At 39.7% G+C, this 20,820-nt stretch overlaps 1 protein-coding gene across 1 annotated transcript; it reads right to left on the bottom strand.

Moving 5' to 3' along the window:
* Positions 1 to 412: 412 nt before the first annotated feature.
* Positions 413 to 19,329, bottom strand: araf (A-Raf proto-oncogene, serine/threonine kinase). Its single transcript, XM_023269453.3, has 16 exons — positions 19,228 to 19,329; positions 15,566 to 15,780; positions 13,938 to 14,041; positions 12,771 to 12,873; positions 12,418 to 12,572; positions 11,293 to 11,391; positions 11,041 to 11,185; positions 10,860 to 10,887; positions 10,619 to 10,749; positions 10,266 to 10,468; positions 9,834 to 10,010; positions 9,379 to 9,425; positions 8,690 to 8,808; positions 8,006 to 8,137; positions 6,335 to 6,469; positions 413 to 5,716 (listed from the first exon to the last, which is right to left on the bottom strand). The coding sequence occupies exons 2-16, from the start codon at positions 15,674 to 15,676 to the stop codon at positions 5,576 to 5,578; spliced, it is 1,830 nt and encodes a 609-aa protein (XP_023125221.1). The 5' UTR covers positions 15,677 to 15,780; positions 19,228 to 19,329; the 3' UTR covers positions 413 to 5,575.
* Between the last annotated feature and the right edge of the window lie 1,491 nt (positions 19,330 to 20,820).

The raw sequence follows: 20,820 nt of genomic DNA, 5'->3' as shown, positions 1-20,820 counted from the left end.
GCTCACCCGTCAGTTCCGCTAAACGTTTGACACTTGTGCTGCACTAAACCTCACGATTTTAAAGGCTGCAAGGTGTTTTTTGCTCAGTAACTTTCGATATAAATGAGGGTAACTGAACCAACTTTTTAAACAACTTGGGAAATAAGTTGTGTTGAGAAACTGACAGGTCAATATCTCACAACATATTTACCTGCAGTAACTGAGTCATACTGCACAGAAAGTTGAAAACAAAAAGTAACACAGATGAATTTATTTATTTAAAGAATAAATCCTGCATCAATAGTTTAAGACAAAAAACTAAAAAAATACTAAGATTTCCTTTACACTTTAAAATAATTTTGTTCTTTTTGAAACCATCACACAAAAAATAGAAACAAGTACAATTTTTGTAATTAAAAAAAATGTAACTGTACACAGCAGAATATACCATTTATTGCAAACTGAACACCCCTGACACCTCAGAAACTATAGACACAAGTATTGCAATTCACCTACAGATATGAAAAGACAAAAAAGATAAAGAAACTACTCTGATACAGCTCGCTCACTCTCTTCTTCTGTGAAACAAACAGCTGTGTTAAGTCTGGATTCCCCCCTCTGGCGCCCCTGCAGGTCTCCAGAGGCTGCGCAGCCTCTTGCATGTGTGGTGAAGCTGTTGGGGTCCGTTTTAACAGGGGTTTCCATGAAGTGTGGCAATTGTTTCCTCCTCCATTAGATATCAGATGAACACAGTTATCTTTGGGAGACACCACACCTATGCAAAACTGATTCAAATTTCTTTCCTAACAGGGAAAAGTCCTCCAGGACAGTGGGTCCTCTGAGTGGTGATGCACTTTTTACATTGATTCACAAGAAACCCGGTGTTACATTATTGTAAAGCACTCCTGATCTTACATCATGGATTAAAAAAAAAAAAAAGAACAAAAAAAGAAAAGACATTCAGTTGCTGCTACCGCTGAAAGGTTACAAAAAGCAGCTCATTTAGAAAAGATTTCATTCAGCAGCCTTAGGCCATTTAAATACTTAAGTTACACTCAAATATCACTGGACAGGCTCAATTTTAAACACGCCACCCACCACATAAGTTAATTTTACAGTTGTTTTAAGTGTTGCTATTAAGAAATGCTAATGTAGTGAACCCCTAACATGCTGGATAACTAGTTTGTGCTCAGGATGTTTCAAAGAACAGTCATTACAAATGCCCTGCAGCAGACGGTGTCAGATTAAAGTTATTTGGAAGAGCAGACAGTACCATGCCTAAAAGAACATTCTTACTGGAAAGAGAGCGCCTGGCAACGACATGAACGTTTCAAAGACCGAAGCGTTCTCGGTAAACATTTAATCCATCCCAAAGAGTCGCAGTCGCAGATGAGAGCTTCTGCATGGAAATCAATAAATAAAAGAAAGACGGAAACAAATCTTCCCCAACCCTGGTTAACAAACTACCACCCAGTGCCCCCTCCCCCAACCACGGCCCACCCACAAAACTGGAATAAGTAAGAACAGTTAGGGTACCCAGCCCCTAGTTTCACAACATTAAAATATCATGGTTCAATCTGCAGTCAGTTCACTAGTGACCGACACAGACGTTAAGATCTACTCTGCTTAATGTTCAGTCACATCACATACAGTATACAGAGAAGCATGGCCACAACACCACCAACACCCCCACAGCTGCTGCTAGTCCATTAATAAAAACCATAAGACCCATTGCTACCGTCATGCTAACACCTCCAAGATCACCACTTACAACAGCCAGCACTGATCTCACTGAATTGGTGGAAATGTTTCAAAAAAAGGTCTGTGTGACGGCTCTGGCTGGGAAACAACGGAGAAGATTGAGAGGTGAGTTGCTCTTTCTTCACTTGGTAGCTGAAATGAAGCCAAAGAGGGCTGTGTTCGCTGTGCATGGGCCTACAGCCACATGGGTCTGATGGAGTTTCTGGAGATACCACGGCCAGAAGCCAAACACTAAGCAATTTAACCTTAATCAGATGAGAAAACAAGCTCATCACAAGCTCATTCAGGGGCTAGGACTGTCACTTTTTATGAGGAATAAAGACAATAAAGGAGGAAGATGACAGTTGGGAGAAAACTGTTCACTTGCCACCCAAAGGAAGCAGTGAAGGCACCAGAAACAAGTGGACGTCAACTGTACCTCATCTGATGGCCTACTTCTTCACACCAAACCACAAAAAAAGGTCTTTACTGGTAGGATAGTAAGATTTGTATGGTACCCAGTTATAAGACAAGATGACAGAACATCTATATCACCTTCAGCATCGTCTGTCCTGAAGCTGATATAGATTGTGCTTGAATTAGTTCAAAATTCCATATTGGAAAAAGTGACAGTCCTATGAGTCCAGAGTAGCGCCTCAGTGGATCTTTGTGATGAGATTGTTTGTTCCTGCCAGACTGAGGTCAAACATCAAACATAGAAAGTGTTGGGATAAGTCTGAACGGATCCAAGCGTAGCTGAACCACAGAGAGCGTCATCCATTAAACAAACATCCATTTCTACGGATGCCTTGGTTTCCCACAATCAACCATTTTCATTCAGACTGTAGCTGGATGGAAAGCTAGTGATGCCGTGTGCTATCCACAGGAGTGTGATTACCATCTGTCTATCAGGTGTGACTCTATGACTCTCACTGTCAGCTGCTTTGTAGAGGAAGAGGCTGAAGGCCCTGTAGAGCATCCCTTCAAAACTACATGATACAACAATTATGGCTTATATTTGTATCTAAAAATCGTGTCAAACCTGAGAAGCAGAAATCAGATTATATCTGGGATTGTGAACGTTGGCATCAGAGGTGCTAATGTGAACGCAGCCTATAGTTCAAACCGGTTTCACACCGGCCAACAGGAAAAGCAGCTGAGTGTGCTTCAGGAAAGACAGACCAGCACTACCACTTCTGATAGATCTACGCTGCATGGGATTATTTTTATAAACCGTGAAGAGGCTCAGTCTTCTTAAAACAAAAGTGTTTCACAAATGACTGCCTGTAAAAAAAAAAAGCACAGCAACATACACTGAAGCTTGAAGTCCTTTCATACCTCTACAGCTGTGACACCACACTACAGATCCACAGTTATTACTAAGGAAGGGTTCCTGCTGCTGTAGATTTTACTTTAACCACAACCAACAGTTGTGTAAGGCAGCTTGTTTTAACCAGAGTTATTATACATCCACAACTGCTGGAAATGTGTCTACAGGGCCAAATGCAATCCTGAAGAAAATACCTCAAAATAAACACCAGTTTCTGCTTTACTGAAACTATTGTCTACCATGAAGAAAACAGGAAGTAGCTACAGACCTACCGATCAATCACACTGAGCACCATGATCAACAGGTCGCCCAGCCTCAGAACAGAAACACTGATTTCAATGTACAGCACACAGGCAGAGAGACGTTCCACTGTGTTATAGTGATACAAGGTTGTTCTACACACTGACTACTATTAAAGTGTCAAAAAACATGCTAACACAAGGTGAAAGTGCCTGCACATTCTCCAACTCTACCTGGAAAAAACGCCACCAGATTTTTACTTTTCAACAGACGAATGGTTCCAACTGTCTTCTTATCTGAGAGTAACCCTACAGTGTACAGCCATGACCTCAGGCAGGGTTTGGACCTCTATTTCATTAATTATTTCATCTCCTTTCCCGTGTATAACGGAGAGCGTCACCATCTGTGCCTTTAAGAAAAAAACTGTTCGCACGACTTGTGAGAGACAGAAATATGAAAGAGAGGCTGGCAGCTGGAACACCTCTGTCTTCAGTCGGGACACTTACAGCCCGTTTCATTTGACACACACCTCATTTTTTTACAGAACATTAAACACTTCTCACATCTACCCAAGTCCAAATCAGAGCAGCTAATCAGCCAAATTACTCAGTGTTACTACAGTATTAATGCATGGCCAGCAGTGTGTTGACAACAGGAAGAAAAACCATCTATCTGGAATCTGATGATGTTCTAATGAAACTAGGAACGGAATCAGACTAAAAACATCTAGAGAGTTTTATGTTTCTGGTTCTTGAGGCTGTGCTTTGTTGACAGCTGTAAGGTGACTGCATCAGCATGGAAATGTATTCCTGTGTATCCACTGTGTATTAGGGCTAGACCAATAAAGATGACACACTAGTAATAACTGTACTGAATCAGTCTGGAATAGTCTTGAAAATATGTTGGGATTCTCTGCTGGGAAAAAACAAGAAATGAATATCAAGGTGAACTTGTTTTTACTGAAAAACTCCTGGGCCAAACAGATCTGTCCAGTGGAATAGAGTAAGCTAGAAATGACGTGACAATAGCTTAAGAAACAGAATGATGGGGCAGTATTCTGTTTTTTAAGTGCTAAGTCAGTGAAATCAGTTGCGCTATTCCTAATCGATAAGATTTTAAGACTAAATAAAGGATTAAGTAATATAAATGCCTCTCTACCCCCCAAACAGCAGAGTGTTGCTAAAATATTTTGATTTGGATCTATAGTCAATGTTGCCAGGCCCTGCTGAGTTAGCTGCTCATTTGGCCATTAGATAATTCTGAGTTTACTGCACCATTACTGGGACCTTTGTCCCCAGATACATGTTGTGATTCCAAAGACAACTGAGTGACTACTTGAGGATATGTACCCTAATGATTGAGTTTTTCCAAAGTGATTTGACAGACCTGTTTGTCTCTGTCAGACTTTCACTGCTACACTCAGTGGTCAGAGAGCTTCAGCAAGGTAACTTTCATACACGGTGATTTTTCACTAGACCTCTTTGCAAAGTTCCGTGTCTCAAGGTGCCTGTTGCTATTGTAGGCCTTTTAAAGTCTGACTTTCACCTCCTCTGCCTGCTCCTGTAGGTTTGTTACAGTGGTGTGGAAATATCTGCAAAAGTCCCCAATGAGACAAAATGTCCAGTCTTTAACAAAAACCTTCTAAAGCAGGCGTTCCATTTGCATTCACATCACTAGCTTCACATCTCAGGCCTCCAGTCACACTAGTGCTGCATTACACTGAAAGGGCCACATGACAGCTGAGCGTTTTAAGATGGAAGCTGATCAGTGACCTGCACCAGCAGCCCAGCTTCATGGCTGTTGAAATGATTTACATTTTTGGCTATAATCACAGCGCACCTAAAGGGTCTGAATAAGACTATTTTACTCCTGAAAATGGGAAACAATAATTCTGCAGTGCATGTGCACATCATGTGGTTTTCAGATTTTTCTATAAACAGCCGCTAGATGTTTTTAGTATGACGTTTGCCTCCCAGTAGGTCAGATTGTCAAATGCAAGTCAACCTGTTCAATGGATTTCCTCAGTTGGCCTGATGTCAGACATTTTAACATGCATCTAGATACCCTTCTTTCCCCTGGTGGTCAGGTCTTTGTAAAGGGAAAGAAGGCTCACTATTAGACTAAGAAACACGTTAAAGTTATTTCTACAGTTTGTTACTGAGCTTTGCTGGAGAGTTAGTTTTGGGACTTGGCCTGTCAGGGCAGCCAGCTGTGGCCTCTCTGAGGCACAGGAATGCTGTGGTTCTGGACAAGGTGACAGCCTCTCCGCTCGGTGCTGCAGGGAGCTTAGAGGGGCATTAGCCTGGTGGTGTGGAACAGGAGGGGGTTCAGGTCCTCAGCATGGACGGCCCGGTGCAGCGACGGCTCTGAGCGGCTCCGCTCAATTTTTGGCAGCAGGTCTTGCACCTGCTCAATGGCTACCAGGATCTAATGAAGGACAAACCAATGGTAGGAAAACCGTTTATACCAAGAATTAAGAAGCATGTTCATAAAGACACTTCCCACAGTTCACATATGGGTGTTATTCAACTGGTCTGACAACAAATATATTTCTTTTCAGGAGTTCCGTTGCGTGGAACGGACATCATAACTTCATTTCCATAACCTTTTAAGAGAACAAATGAAATTTCAGAAAGCAAAGACAGCTGAAGACTAATACATCACCATCACACACACACAAACTCCTTCTCATGCAATGCTTTTTATATATTTGTATTATTTTCTACATTGTAGATTAATACTGAAGATTAACACTTTGTTGTTTACAACATAATTCCAGATGTATTATTTTATACTTTTGACATCCTCAGTATTAATCTACAATGTATAAAATAGTTAAATAAAACCACTGAAGGAGAAAGTCCAAACTTATGACTGGTAGTATATATATACACATACGTAACCTGCTACCTTGTGCAAGAGTTAATGATGTTTGATTTTGTCGCCCTCCAGTGGTGGTTGGTATCAGATAAAACACTGTGGCAGTGCAAACCACTATGTTCCTTTAGTATCTTTTAATACAGCAGTAATGAAAACCTTACTGACCTGTGGAAACAGGGGCCTCTCGTCACGCTTGAACTTCAGGCAGTCGATAATCAGCCTTTTCATTGACTTAGGCGAGGTACTATACAGCTTACTGAGGTCTGGAGACAAGTAACCGCGTCCAACCATGAAGATTATCTGAGGAAAAAAAAAAAAACAAAGAGGGATAGTTATTGAAAACGAACAGCGCTGTTCATGCAGTGGAAGAAGTTAAAGCACAACGGCTAACAATGTTTTCTAGCTGGTCAAAAATTGGATACAGCTAGTGAATGTGGGACAGCCAAGACACACAGTAACCGGTGTCACCTCCTGACTGCTTTACTGAAAACATTTCAAAATCTGAAAACGCAGGGCGCAAAGCTGACATCTATACTAGTAATGAGCTGAAAACATGACGAGGCAGGAAGTCTAATAGCGGGGTCTTCTTTTATTGGATTTTGTTTGCATCTATTTACCTGTATCTTTCTATCCACCGACATTTACTGTGTGGTGCAGTTTGTCACTATTAAGTATACAACCCACATGCACTAATGCAACAACCGTAACACAGTAGTGCTAATGGATACTGGATGACGCTGGTGTTTGATAGCTTACGATTCAAGCGATTACAAAGATTAATTGGAATAATCAGACACTGCTTTAGAGTAGGGTCCGACTGATTTATCGGCCAGCCGATTAAATTGGTCGATTACAGCCCTTTTCAAAATAATCGTCGTCGGCGTGAGTTTTGCCAATTAAATGCTGATATATTCTTAATTTCTCATAAAACAGTAAATGCCGTTAAGTGTCGGAGTTGCACACCATTCCAGTTTAACTCTCTTTGCCATGTGTCCTGACAACGGACGCTTGCTTCGTTGCGTCGGTCATGCTTTTCATTTACGTCGCTAAAGTTGTGCTAACGTAGATTCAGTTGCTCCCTGTCTGTTTATGCTAGCAATAACATCGCTGTAATTATGCCAACCTAGCATAGCGTCAGCTAACAGCTTAAAAGTCAGTAAGTAACTGCAGAAATAACGTAAGTGTACAAAATATTTGAGAGTACAAAACGAGCGTTCATCACTCCATCAGCTGCTGTTTAGGCGCATTTAAGGAGGAGGATGTGAACGCAGAGGGGAGGGCATTTATTCAGATAAAATGATGAACATTACTGTCTGTCTTCTGCAACCGTCATGATGTCACTCTTAGTTTTACTTTGTCAGAAAGTACTATAATGTGACACAGGCTGTAAGAGCAACTCGCTGTGCGTGTTGTATTGGAGGAACATTAGTGTCGAACTATTTGTTACCATTATATATTTAAAAAGTACAAGAAAAGATGTATTTCATAACTCATTTATAGACTGACTCATTTTTTTAAGGTAATATAATTTCCCAGAGATTTAATGCTTTGTTGCATGTTTTTGTACTTGAAAATTCCTCTCTGTTGTAAAGTTAAACAAATACTAAAGGACAAAGTATTGTAAAACAGTAAACTGTTCTGGCTGTAATTCATATCTTTGTTGTTGTAAGTGTTACGGGACCAAAAAATAAGTTATTTTATTCATTATATATTTTTTAAATTAATCAACCGATTAGGTTATCTGTATTTTTTTTGTGCCAAACATTGGAATCGGCCTCAAAAAATGTGTATCAGTCAGGCCCTACTTTAGAGTGAGTAGGAATAATGTCAAAGAACCTGGTCTCTGTTGTTGATATTGGAGTAAGGCAGCGCCCCTGACATCAGCTCAAACAGCACTACTCCGTATCCATACACGTCAGACTGGAACGTATACGGGTTACTGTCCTGCATCCGGATCACTTCAGGAGCCTTGGATGGAGAAAAGGACAACACACAAGATGGCACATTACAGTTTGCACTAATGTGTCTTAAATGTAGCACAAATATCTTTGGCAGCATAAAAATCACATAATATTTACACGTATGGAAATGAAATTTATCAAAGAAGCATTAAAGAGTTAGAAATGCCAGTTTTTTAGTGAAGTACATGAAAAATTAGATAATCAATATACAGCGAAAAAATGCTGTAATTTTCTATTATTGAGTAACTGTTTAAAAAAACAGACAATTCTTGACACAGTCAGTCTTGATGTCATGTACGGTATATTATCATGGTGGACAGACATCAAGAAAAGCAAAAAGCCCAGTTCCTGCTGATGAAGTAACCAAGTCAGTTAAGATGGTTTCAAATATGACTATTTTGCACCACCAGAGTGTGCAAGTCAAAATTTCACATGGCTGCATTTGTTCAAGTATCTAATGATCAGTAGGCTGATCTGGAGATACACAGGTAGCCTCTGTGGTTGTAGTCCTAGTACAGCAGTCACACTGTTTTAATGAGTCTGTATAACTACAGCGTACCATCCAGAGAATGGATCCACTGGGCTGTTCAACCTGCTGGGAGCCGCTCCACCGAGACTTCACTGTGGCCAAGCCAAAGTCGCCAATCTTGACAGTCCAGCCCTCATGGAGGAAAATATCTGGCAGCAGAGCTCAGAAAAGTTCTCAACAGACAGCTCGTGTAGATATTCATGGTTTCAGTTACCACAAAAACTTTAAACAAATAATAAATAACAAAAGGTTAGAGGGAAGGTGAGGAAACTTCCAGCGGTACAGAATAGAACAGACACAAGCGGCAGTTTTGACCAACAAAAACTAAACCACATTTAACTAGTTTATTTCAAATGCTCGGCCATAAAATGGTCCCAGTTGCCTGGTTTGTACATGTGGGATTATTGTCCTGCTACAGTGTCCAAAATTTGGGGTTCTACATAAAAACAGAGCAATGTGTTTCACCCTTCAAGCTTAAAGTCAACACAGTCTTGTTTCAATTCAGCTGCCATCGAGTGGAGGCACAAAATAATACACATATTTGAGTATTTCAACTGCTCTGTCTATTAAAAGCCAATGATTTTTGTTTGTGGTTGAACCTTTAACAGCTACAGAACATGGTGTTTAAATTAGTCACTGTGGTTACTGCTTGAATGTGCAGCTGTCGGTGTTCAGAAACCTACGATGACTTCTGTCACGCAGAACAAAAAAAAGGATACTGTTTGATTTCAGATCTCGATGAATAATGTTTTTCGCATGAAGATAACTAAAAAAGAGGGGAAAAAATATATAAATATTACTGACTTTGTTTTTGTTGTTGAAGCACTGTCTATATACAAATTTATAAAATAACTGCATTTCACAATCAGGCTTTACTTTTGCCATTATTGCAGCGTGCCTCATGCACAATCTGACACCGTCAAACCATCTTCAAAGGCAGTTTTATGTGGAACAAGATTTAAACTAATAGAAGCAAGTTTTTTTAATGCTTGAAATGTAAAAGTGATGTATGTCACTCTACAATTCACAATCTACCAAAGTCTGTTCTGACAGTGCAACAAGTGTACTGGAAAAAATGCTTCAACAAAATGAGACTTGATATCTAGCATGTCAAAAAGAGTGTCAACTTTGAGTAAGCACTGATGGTAAAATGGAATCTTTCAGCAAGTCTTACTCCATGCCCTGTGCTGTCTGTCGGGCCACATCAATGCGACGCATAGTGTCAAACTTGGTTTCTGTGACATGCAGATGGCGATACAAGCTGCTGCCTTCACACCACTGTGTGATGATGGCAAAGTTGGGCTTAGTCATATAGCCCATGAACAGCAGGATGTTGACGTGGCGGGTCTTCCTGCAGAGAACATAAAACCATGACGCTGTTAGAAATTCCATTATCTCATCTGCAATCAGATAAAGCTCAAGTTACTGGATTGCTCTGAGTTAGATCAAACTTCCAAGAAAACATGAAGTGCTGTTGGTGAAACTGGTGCAGAGTTATTAGAATGCCTCTCTACGCTACACAAAGGTATTTTAGCAAACATTGACAAGTGAAATCATATTGAAGAATGAGAAAATCGTCATGTAAAACACAGACGGCACTGCTTACCGTAAGACCTGCATCTCATTTTTGAATGCCTGCAACTGCTCAGGCGTTGGCTCTTTGACTTTGAGTATCTTGATTGCCACGTCTCCATGCCATTTGCCCTTAAAGACAGTTCCAAAGGATCCAGCACCTATCCTCTTCTGGATGTTGACTTCTCGAGAGTGGACCTCCCAGTAGTAACTAGAGTCTCTGTAGGCACCTCGATGCTGAAACACACGGATTGAATGTGATGAACTGCGACGTCACCAGAAGGAAATCCCTTTAGTTACTCTTTTTACACAAATGCTATGTAAACTAATGTTCAAGGGTTGTCCTGGACAACCACGGACCAGTGAATAAGGTTTAAGGCTACATACCACCTTCTTTTTTTCATCAGACGAGGAGGGCTTGCGCTCCTTGTGCTCTGAAGGGGACTTGGGTGGTCTCCTTCCTGGAGAGCCAAGAGAAGAGGGTGGACTGGTGGAGGGCTTTGGTGAGGGCTCAGGGCCTGAGAGACAGCACAAGAGACAGATGAAACACAGAAGAACAAAGCCTGCAAGAATGCAAAACGGTGACAAATTCTGAAATGGAAGAAGAGGTAAGAAAGTCAAACTGTACCCATTGTGTTATGTAATTTTACTGCTTCCTAAAAGGAGGAGAGATACAACACAGTTAATTTGATCATTTGAAACACAGATTAGTAACTGCACAACTCTAAAACTGCATACAGCAGATGTAACTGGATCCTCTCATAGCAACAGCAAACAATCAAAATGTGGACCAAACGGCCAACACTGACCTCAATGATGCTGACGCTACCAGGGCCCACTGTGCTGACCATGTGGACATTAGGAGTGGAGGTGGAGCGGTGCCTCTGTAGAGACTGGCCATCTCCACCTGACATGGGGAAGTGAAAGGTCGAGGTCGGGGACAGGAGGCCCATTCTGAGTGATGAAGTAAAATAGTCACAATCTGTATTTGAACATGAGTTTCACAGGTTAAGGCTGTGCTTTCCTTTACATTGTCAGTTTGTTTAGTTGTTAGAGCTTACCCAGCAGGCTCTGGGGTTAAGGCTAGGTTGCTCTGAGACGGGGAATTCTCTGGCATTAGTATCTGTGGATATTCATCTGTGCAGGGATTGGGCTCACACCTGGACAAAACACAGTAGGAAGAGGATGAGACATGATCAAAGAGACTTCAAGTTGATGAGGCTCTGATGTTGAATTTTTGCTTTTATAACCCTGAGACAAAAAAGAAACCCAGCCAAAAACCAAAACAAAGACTATTTTCTCTTCACTCTCGCAGCCCCAACAATGCTGCAGCTGCTATGAGCTTTTTTCCTTCAGTTACCAAATGCACAGTTGGTCTTCCCTATAATCTTTTTACCTGGTCTAAATGCTGCTGTTGAGTGAATTTGAACTTTTCACCTTAGAGACAGTATTCTAAACTTTGAACAAAAGTGAAATGCGATTGGCATAAAGCTTCTGGAAATGCTAGAAGGTGTGCTTTTATGGATTATTCTCCTGTTCTTACGATTCTGCCTTCCACAAACGGTGAAGAATTCAAAATTTTAAACAAATATACACTGCTGTTTAAACATTTTAGATACTTCAGATGTTTAGATTCATCACACAACAGTATCAAGGAGGTACCGGAACAAAAGAATTCATCACTCTGAGTCATAAGGATCTATTTTCAGCGACATGAACAAGGACTCTCGCAACAGATGATATGGCCCCAAAGAGCTCTGATCTCAGTGTTATGGAGTCAGTCTGTGATATGAATAGAATAAGAACACTCAGTCTAAATCCACTGAAAAACTGTGGCAAGGTCTCGCAAAAGTGTACAGATGAAAATGTCTGCTGTCTTGAAGGCAAAGCTTGCTGACACCAAATATTTATTCGATTTAGTTTACTCTCTTTAAAGAGTAAACTAAATCTCTCTTTATAGCCCTTGATGGATTTATTTTTTTAAATATAAACTACAATGTCATTCGTTTTGAAAGTAACCTTACTTTGCTTAAATGTCTAAACTTTTGCATGGAACAGTATCTGAAAAAAAAAATTATGTTCAGTAGACTCAAGCTGGAAAATAACTCTTTCCCTTGTTGGCATCATTTGACCAGAAAGGTGCTTGGTAAACCCAATAATAAACTTAAACACTTCTTCCACCTCACCTTTTGCTCACTGTATCCATGTCCACACACACAGTAGGCACCTTGCTGCTGCAGTGCTGGTGAAATTTGTAGCCACATGTCTGACATCTGAAGCCGTTAAAAAGAAACTTGTGGCAAAAATCACAGTAAGCCAGCTTGAAGAAAGTTTTCCGTACCTGCACAGACAAAAAGGCCATGATGTTCACTTTCGTAGCAGCAACGTTTAGGAACATTCTTGCAAAAAGTATCAAGAATTCAAGTACAAGGGGGATTTTTCTCAGTTTCTTGATAGTCCAGCATTCAGGGAATATTATATATTTCAGGGAGCCCATAAACATGAAATACGAAAGTATGAGTTTTTGCCCGGTACTTACAAAGTTGTGCATGGTGAGAGGAATATCATCCAGGACTTCGACTAAAAGCTCCTCACCAACCAGAGGAGTGATGTCTGTGTCCCAGTCTGTCAGTCTCTTACGACTAAGAAAAACAGATAAAAGTTAAAATCAATTTTAATGCATGCATTTCCAGTGTTGAAATGGCAATTTACACATTTTTTAAACCATGTGCAATTCAAAAACCATATGTGATAATATAAGGAAAAGGAGAGTTCATCATTAGCTGCTGCTGGATGATGAACTCACCTCTCTAGAAAACAACGTCATACACATCGTTAATTTGTATTTACGATATGATGAACTACTGCTGAACTACTGCTGAACATATGATTGTACAATGTCAATCAGACTGTTCATATGACCAAAACCATTTCATTTTCAGATTAAAAAAAGTGAGTATGACGAAAACGTGTTTGCAGTTATGTGTGCACAACTACATTAAAGAGGTCAAAGGTGAATTATGAAGTTGGCCTGTCAGCTATGTTTGACATTTATAGTGGACAGTTTGAGAAACGATTATTTTTTGCCCTTTTTTTGTGGCTAAATTGCTGATTTGACAGTCTCAATTAATTCACAAAGTGGTCATCTCATCTAGGGAAGAGGTTGCGGTGTTTGAAAGGTCTTTGATGCTAAAATCTGGAGTGTAGATATGGCACCATGCATGTGTTTATGTTTAAATCACAATATCCCTTTGCATTATGTTTTAAGGAGAAAACAGATCATATCACTAATTACTTTTTATAGTATTCAATTAAGACTTGGCCCTTTTCTCACTTTCTGATGCTGTGGATTGCCTATGCACAACTAAAAAAAACCTTTATCATGCCACAAACAGATAATGGAGATAAAGCATCTCATAAAAAATACACAATACAATATAAACACATAATCTGGGCGTTGTACATAAACAAAGCACATGCTGTAAATCCTTCGAGAAGTTTACAATGTTATTGGCTAAGATTACATCTGCTATCTCTCTTATAAATATATATAGGAGTGTGTGTGTGTGTGTGCAAAATGTGGAAATGACACTTCTGACAATTGTCTGCTGTTGCGTCTCAGTCTTTTATGTAGGCGATGTAGAATGCAATCTATTATCCCTATATGATGTGGGAGGACATTCAGCAGACAATAATGCAATCTTACCCTTCTAAAAGGCGAAATACAGCACAGCAGTCTTGGCTTAGGCCTCTCACTTTGAGCGCTTTATCTAGACTCTCGTGCACAGTCTGCCCTTGGCGGACATTGACCTGAGAACAAACCCATATTTGAACAAATGTGACTTTGCAATGACATTCATTTGCCAGGTACACACAGGAAACATGGAGGCATACTGACAGTACCGGTAAGCAACAATGACAGCCACACATTAGGTTAATGTTAACACTACAGATATCAATGTTGTGACAGAGAACTTGCAGTAAACTAGAACTTCAATCCAGCGTATGCATTCCTGCTCTGACCACAACAAACCTCTTATAGATGACAGTGTAGGATGGAAGTCAGCCACAGCTGCTGGTTCCATGGTGACATTGCCACACAAGATGTTTCACAATTATGTGTGCTTTTCTAACACAGTAATACAAAACATATTTGGTGCTGTGTGTTGGATGTTTGTTCATTTTATATAAAAAGCCAAGGAGGACAAAGTAAGAGCTTAGTCAAAGCTTGGTTTGACAGGACTTTGTCCAGCCAGTACAGCTCTCCTGAAAAAATGGATTATTTAGGAAATAAACACTTTTCTATTACTGTGTTCTGTGCTGGATAATAAGACTACATGAACTCATGCAAGTATCTACATATCTATTTAGAAATAACAGTTATGAGGGTACTTCAAAAAGGTCTCAGCCTCACAAGAAAACGTCACAGGAGAAAGATTGTTCTTGTGCTATTGCACTTGATCCATCAAAGTTCAAGCTTCACTTTCTCTTCAAGAAGTATACTTTACTCTCCTTTTTTCTTTCAGGCTTCAAAAATTTGTGACTTTGAAGCATCAAAGACAGAAGGCTTTATAGTACACAGTTATGCCTCAAAGTGAGTGTTATGCCCCTTGTTTACTAGTGAGGCCCAGAAATTTCAATTTAATTCAGATTTATATAGCACCAATTACAGGTCAAACTGTCAAGACGCTTTACAGAACCTATATGCCTGAACCCCTAGTGCAAGCCCTAAGGCGACAGTGGCAAGAAAAAAGCTCCCATTTAAACCTTTTAAAGTACCTTCGAACATAACATTTCCACAATGCAAACAAAAACAAACATGAAGTCCTCCTCTAGGTCACAAAAAGTGAACAATATGTAGGTCCTGCAGAGTGTATAGTTGGTCTACGAGGTAAAGATTGGGCATGAGACTTATGGCTATTTCACAGAGAGATCCACACTGCCATGCACAATCACCACTAACACTGATGTGACAGTTTAGCACAATGACACCATGACAGGACAATTTAACAGCTACTTCTGTTAGCATGAAAACATGACATCTATTTCTGATAAGACTTGCAAGTCAAATAAAGTGAGGATGGTGGCAGGCACCATCTGTGAAACCTGATACCAACTGTCCTCTAGCTTACTCATAACATGGTGTGAAAGATGTCAAAGTTTGTGTGAATAATCACGCTTACAACCAAAAGTGCTAGGAAGTGTTTTCACAGAGACTGCAAATCCAAACTGTCACCTTCTAAACAATTCATTGTCGTCATATTTTGAGTTTGTTGTAAAAACTTGTTTCTGTAACATCCCTAGTCAAGGGAAGTATAAAGTCAGACATCTCACCACTGTCCTCTGTTTGTTGGGGAGGTAGACTCGGATGGTGCCCCCACCTCTGGGTACATCCTCCGGACTGGTCTCCCCTGAGGAGGAGTAGGAGGAGGAGGTGGAGGACATGATGAGAAGCAGGAGGAGCTGGTGGACACAGCACTGAGACACCACAACCTCAGGAGAGCTTCATGCACAGCAGGATTTAGAGGAGTTAGCCCTTTATTTAGAACCTGCAACAACATGAAGGTTTACAGTTTAGACACATTGTACCTCATGTAAATACAGTGATCTAATGCTACCATGGGCTGAGGATGAAGATGCCCATCATAACAAAGTAACTGTCAGAATACAACCTGATGACACAAAGTCTCTCTGCAATTGCCAAATTTCAAAGAACCACAAGTTATGCTGATAAAATAAAGCATTGTGGTTAAGGACAGCTTTAAGTTGTTCATGGAATTCAAAATGTAAAGAGTAACAATACTAAAAGAGTAAAGAAAACAGATGGGAGTGAGGGGTAAAGCATCTCTACTCTGTCCTTAGAGGCTGAATGCTGGAGCTGGACAGAGATCACCAAGTTACATACAGTGCTGTGATTATTGTGTATTTACTCCTGATGTCTTCTATTTTTGCATACTTCTCACTCTTAAATGTTCCAGATCATTTAGATTTCTCTGACATTAGAAAGAGATAACCTACAAAATGCAAAATGCAGTTTTCAAATGATGATATATTGAAGATATATTAAAAAAACCTATATCACCTCTATGAAAAAGCAACTGTCCCTCTAAACCTAATAACTGGTTGGGCCACCACTGCCAGCAACAACTGCAGTTAAATGTTTGCGATAGCTTGTGATCAGTATTTTACATCTTCATGGAGGAATTTTGACTCATTCTTCTTTGCAGAAGAGTTTAAATTTGGCCACATTAAATGCCTTTGTAAGGTCCTGTCACAACATCTCAAATGGATTCAAGTCAAGACTTTGACTCGATCAATCTAAAACCTTCATTTAGGGTTTTTTTTTTTCGCCACTCAGATGTGGACTTGTTTGTGTGCTTTGATTCTTTGTCTTGCTGTATAAACCTTTAGTGTTGAGCTTTAGGTCATGAACTGATGGGTGGATATTCGCCAGGAGGATTTTCTGATAGAGAGCAAAATTCCTGGCTCCATCAGTGATGACAAGTCATCCAGGTCATCAAACCATCACACTACCACCACCATGCTTCACTGTTGGTATCATATTCTTCTTGTGGAATGCAGTATTAGCTTTAGATCAGATGTAATGGACCCGTATCTTCCAAAAAGTCCCACCTCTGACTCATCAGTCTACAGGATGTTATTCCAAAAGTCTAATCCAGATATATTTTTTTGCAAATGCTTGACAACCTTTTATGTTGTTTTTGGTCAGCAGTGGTTTGCACCTTTCCGCTCTCCCATGATGCCATTTTCCCCCAGTGTCTTCCTTATTGTGGAATCATGTAGATGGACCTTAACTGAGGCCAGTGAGGTCTAGAGATCTTTTAATGTTTGTCAGGGTTGGTAGGCCGGCCACTCTTGGGAAGGTTCACCACTGTTCCATGTTGCTCCATTTGTGGATAATGTCTCTCACTGTGCTTCTCTGGAGTCTCAGAGCCTCAGCAATGGCTTTGTAACCCTCCAGACTGATGAATGTAATGACTTTGTTTCTCATCTGTTCTTGAATGTCTTTAGAACGTGGCATCATGTGCTGCTTTTTGAGACCCTTTAGCTGCTTCATTTGAAGACAGGTTCTGTTTAGTGATGTTTAGATGCAATAAGACTGGCAGTAATCATATGTGAGTAAGGCTGGTGGATTTCAACCCAATTGCCAAATTAATTTGGTCATTTGGTAGATTGGTAGCTACGGGGACAATTATTTTCCACGTAGAGTAGGTGGGGCTGGACAGCACTTTTTCTTCAATAAATTATATCATTATATAAAAACATGCTTTTTGTGTTTTATTGCATTATCTTTGTATAATATTAAAATTAGTTTGATGGTCTGAAACATTTGACTGTGAAAAATATGCAAAAATAGAAGATAACTGTAGGGGGCCAAAAACTTTTTCACAGCACTATCTTGCATAAGAATCACTAGTTTTCTGGAGAGCAAAGAGAACAAACGAATACAAATCTCGACTTTAGTGTTAGTGAAATGACTACGTTTGCTTGGTGTATATATTATCCCAGTGTCATGCCAAAAACTAATTTTCTGCCAAAACCTGATAATCAGTTTTTATCTTTCTACTGCTAGTTTTATCTGGATCAAACAGTCATAACACGCAAATACATCAAACGCTTAGTCTGTGGTCACTTCATAAGTGTGCTTTGGTAAAACTTTGACATTTGGTGTCACGGATTAGTTGTAACCAAGGATATATTTGCAGTTTATAGTGGAATCAGGCATAGAGCTGCAACGATTAATTGGTCAGTTGTTAACTATTATAATGGCCACTATTTTGATACTTGATGAATAAAGAAAATAACTGACAGATTGGTCAACAACATAAATAATCGTCCCTAGATTATAAGTAAACTAGATATAGTGTTTCTGCTGTTTAGGCTGTATGCGTTTGGTGTCCTAACATCCTTGTTTAGACTGTAACATGACCCGTAGATGGATTTTAAGTTTAAAATACAGACAATATCTCTTTTCTGATTTTCCTATGGGTTATGATATGAAATGCAACCCATGATTTACATTAAATCTTTCTGATGCATTAATAACATTTCAACCTAATGTTTGGGATGCACTTACTATCTAGCAAGAGGAAAAGTGCTTTTTATGAATTAAACTGGTCCTTTAAAGTTATTTCAGCTGGAGTGGTTTTTATATTGCACACGGAGTAGGTGAAATACTGCAGAAACGTTAGGATAACTGCACACCTGATGTACCAAATACACCCTAACAAACCGTCAAGTCTTGTTAGTCATTCTGCTATTGGTAGAATCTCTGTTGCTTTAGAAAAGTTTTAAATAGTGACTCGCGAAAAACCACAGAGCGACACACACCGGTTATGGACGTTAGCCTACATCTGTGTAACTTAGCGGCAGAAACAGCAACGATGTTCACACCGAAGAGCAGAATAACCATTAACTTACCCACAGGTTATATAATCCAACATTTGCCACCCCGAGTATCGAACTTATTCCGAAAACGAAGTTCCGACAGTCACAGTTCCAAACCAGCAAACTTGCCAACTGCTCCCATGATGCCTGTGCTAGCTGCCGTTAGCATGGGATTTGCCTGCTATTCAACATGACATTTCCAGTTTAGGGAGGCCATGTTCCTCGGGGCGCCAGTGAACCGACTTTGGCTAACTAGCAAACTACTTTAAATTGTAGTTAGTGCTGTGTAAGCAAGACGTGATACAATTGCAGCATGAGGCCAACGAAGCAAAGTTTATAAACCTGTCGTAAATTCCCGGCTAGGTGGCTAGCTAAATGGAGATTATGTGGCTCCGGCTCACTTTAACAGCTTTACTGCTAGTGCTAGCCTGCTAACGTTACCACCGCGCCAGCTTGTTGCTACCTCTGTTGTCTTCCATAAAACCGTGGCTTATTAAACCGACACGCTTCCAACGGCACGATCCGGCTTTCGGTGTGCATCTGACACAGTAACATCAAGACAGTTTGGATAAAAGTTTAACTCTCACCTGTAGCAGCCATCTTGAATTCTCTCAATCTGAAGTCGGATCTGTCAAGAAGTTCGGGCAAAGCGGAAAACCTACATGATGCTGCTTCCTCATTGGTCCATTCCCGGAGCCGCGCTCTCTCATTGGACAACAGCAGCTGTACGTGTAAGAGGTGGGAGCCGCGAGTACACTGTCATGTAAATGAGCTACACTACGCGTTATGCAAACAAGAATGTACCGCTACTACTCCAAATAAAACTCATAAAAAAGTACAGTGTTTGGCTTGTTATGAAAATGATGGCTGTTTTTAGTGGGTTTTACACCCTGTACACCTGCAACATGGGATAACGTGAAGAGCAGTCTAAAACTACTCATTTTTGTCCTTGGGGCATTTTAAAATATGTATTATTTTACTTCCAGCTCTTCTTGCTTTAGTTGATTGATTTGTTTTTAAATCTCTAATACTCTAATTCAGGGGTGTCAAATATGCAGCCCGCGGGCCAAAAGCGGCCCTCCAGAGGGTCCAATTCGGCCCATTACAGAGAAGACATTAACTGCAAATTGTAAATTAGCAAAACTATAAATCTAAAATAATTTCTAGACCATGACAAGTTGTTTTGATCATAAAGTAAAATACTAGATTGTTCATTTATCATTTTGTGTCTCGTTTTTGTAATATTTTGCCTTGTTTGTGTTGTTTTTTTCTTTTCTCTGACTTTTGGTGTTTGTCTCATGTTTTTGTTTTGTTTCCGGTTTTTGTCGTTTGTTTTTAGTCTCGCTTGTGCAGTCTATTTTTTGTTGTTTTGTTTTTCACTTTTGTAATTTTTGTCTCGTTTTTGTTGTTTTGTGTCTTCTTTTGTCTCGCTTGTGTCGTTTGTCCATTTTTTTGCTTTGTATTGTTTGTCTCATTTTTTTCTCATTTATGCCATTTTGTGTCTTGTTTTTGTCATTCTGAGTCTCATTTTGAAACATATTGTCTTGTTTGTGTAGTTTTTTTGTCGTTTGTCTCATGTTTTTGTTGTTTTGTTTCTGTTTCTTGTTGTTTTGTGTCTCCTTTTTGTCTTGCTTGTGTTTTGTCTTATTTTTGTCATTTTGTGTTTGCTTTATTCGCTGTTTTGTGTATCATTTTGTCATTTTGTGGGTTTTTTTTTGTCTCGCTTGGCCAAAATGATAAGAAATTTGTCCAGAACTTGCTCAACAAATCCTCTTTTACTGTTCACAATCTGTCCAACATGAGTTAAACATTTTGTATGGTTTAGAAGGGTTACAAAAATGACTAAAAACAATACAAACAGGTCCAAAATGATTAAAATTTGACCTTATAAAATAAGTGTTTTCAAAATGTTGTTAAAATTTTCAAAAATGGCCCAAAATGTGTGCAAAATGACTAGAAATTACTCAAATTTGTGCAGAACTTGCTCAAAAAAAATCCTCAACTGTTCAAAATGAGTTAATTGTCTAGGATGGCTGAGAAGGGTTGAAACATTTGCTAAAAATGGGTTCAAAATGACTTTAAAATGTCTTCAAACTATTAAAATGTTCTTTAAAAAGTAGGAATTATTCACAGTTACAATTGTATAAACATTCGTAGTCCTCAGCAATGGATTTGTAGTG

This window comes from Amphiprion ocellaris, chromosome 6 (assembly GCF_022539595.1).
Source record: "Amphiprion ocellaris isolate individual 3 ecotype Okinawa chromosome 6, ASM2253959v1, whole genome shotgun sequence".
NCBI lineage: Eukaryota > Metazoa > Chordata > Actinopteri > Pomacentridae > Amphiprion > Amphiprion ocellaris.
The sequence above is the reverse complement of the archived record's forward strand: the minus strand, read 5'-3'. Positions and strand labels throughout refer to the sequence as shown.

Bases quoted from the DNA above. Each gene is read 5' to 3' on its own strand.
- araf (XM_023269453.3), bottom strand. From the start codon at position 15,676: ATGTCCTCCACCTCCTCCTCCTACTCCTCCTCAGGGGAGACCAGTCCG. The intron at 14,042-15,565 runs GTGAGATGTCTG...GTTTGTTCTCAG, and splicing joins CCAACAAACAGAGGACAGTG to GTCAATGTCCGCCAAGGGCA. The intron at 5,717-6,334 runs GTCAGTAAGGTT...GTCCTTCATTAG, and splicing joins AGAGGCCCCTGTTTCCACAG to ATCCTGGTAGCCATTGAGCA.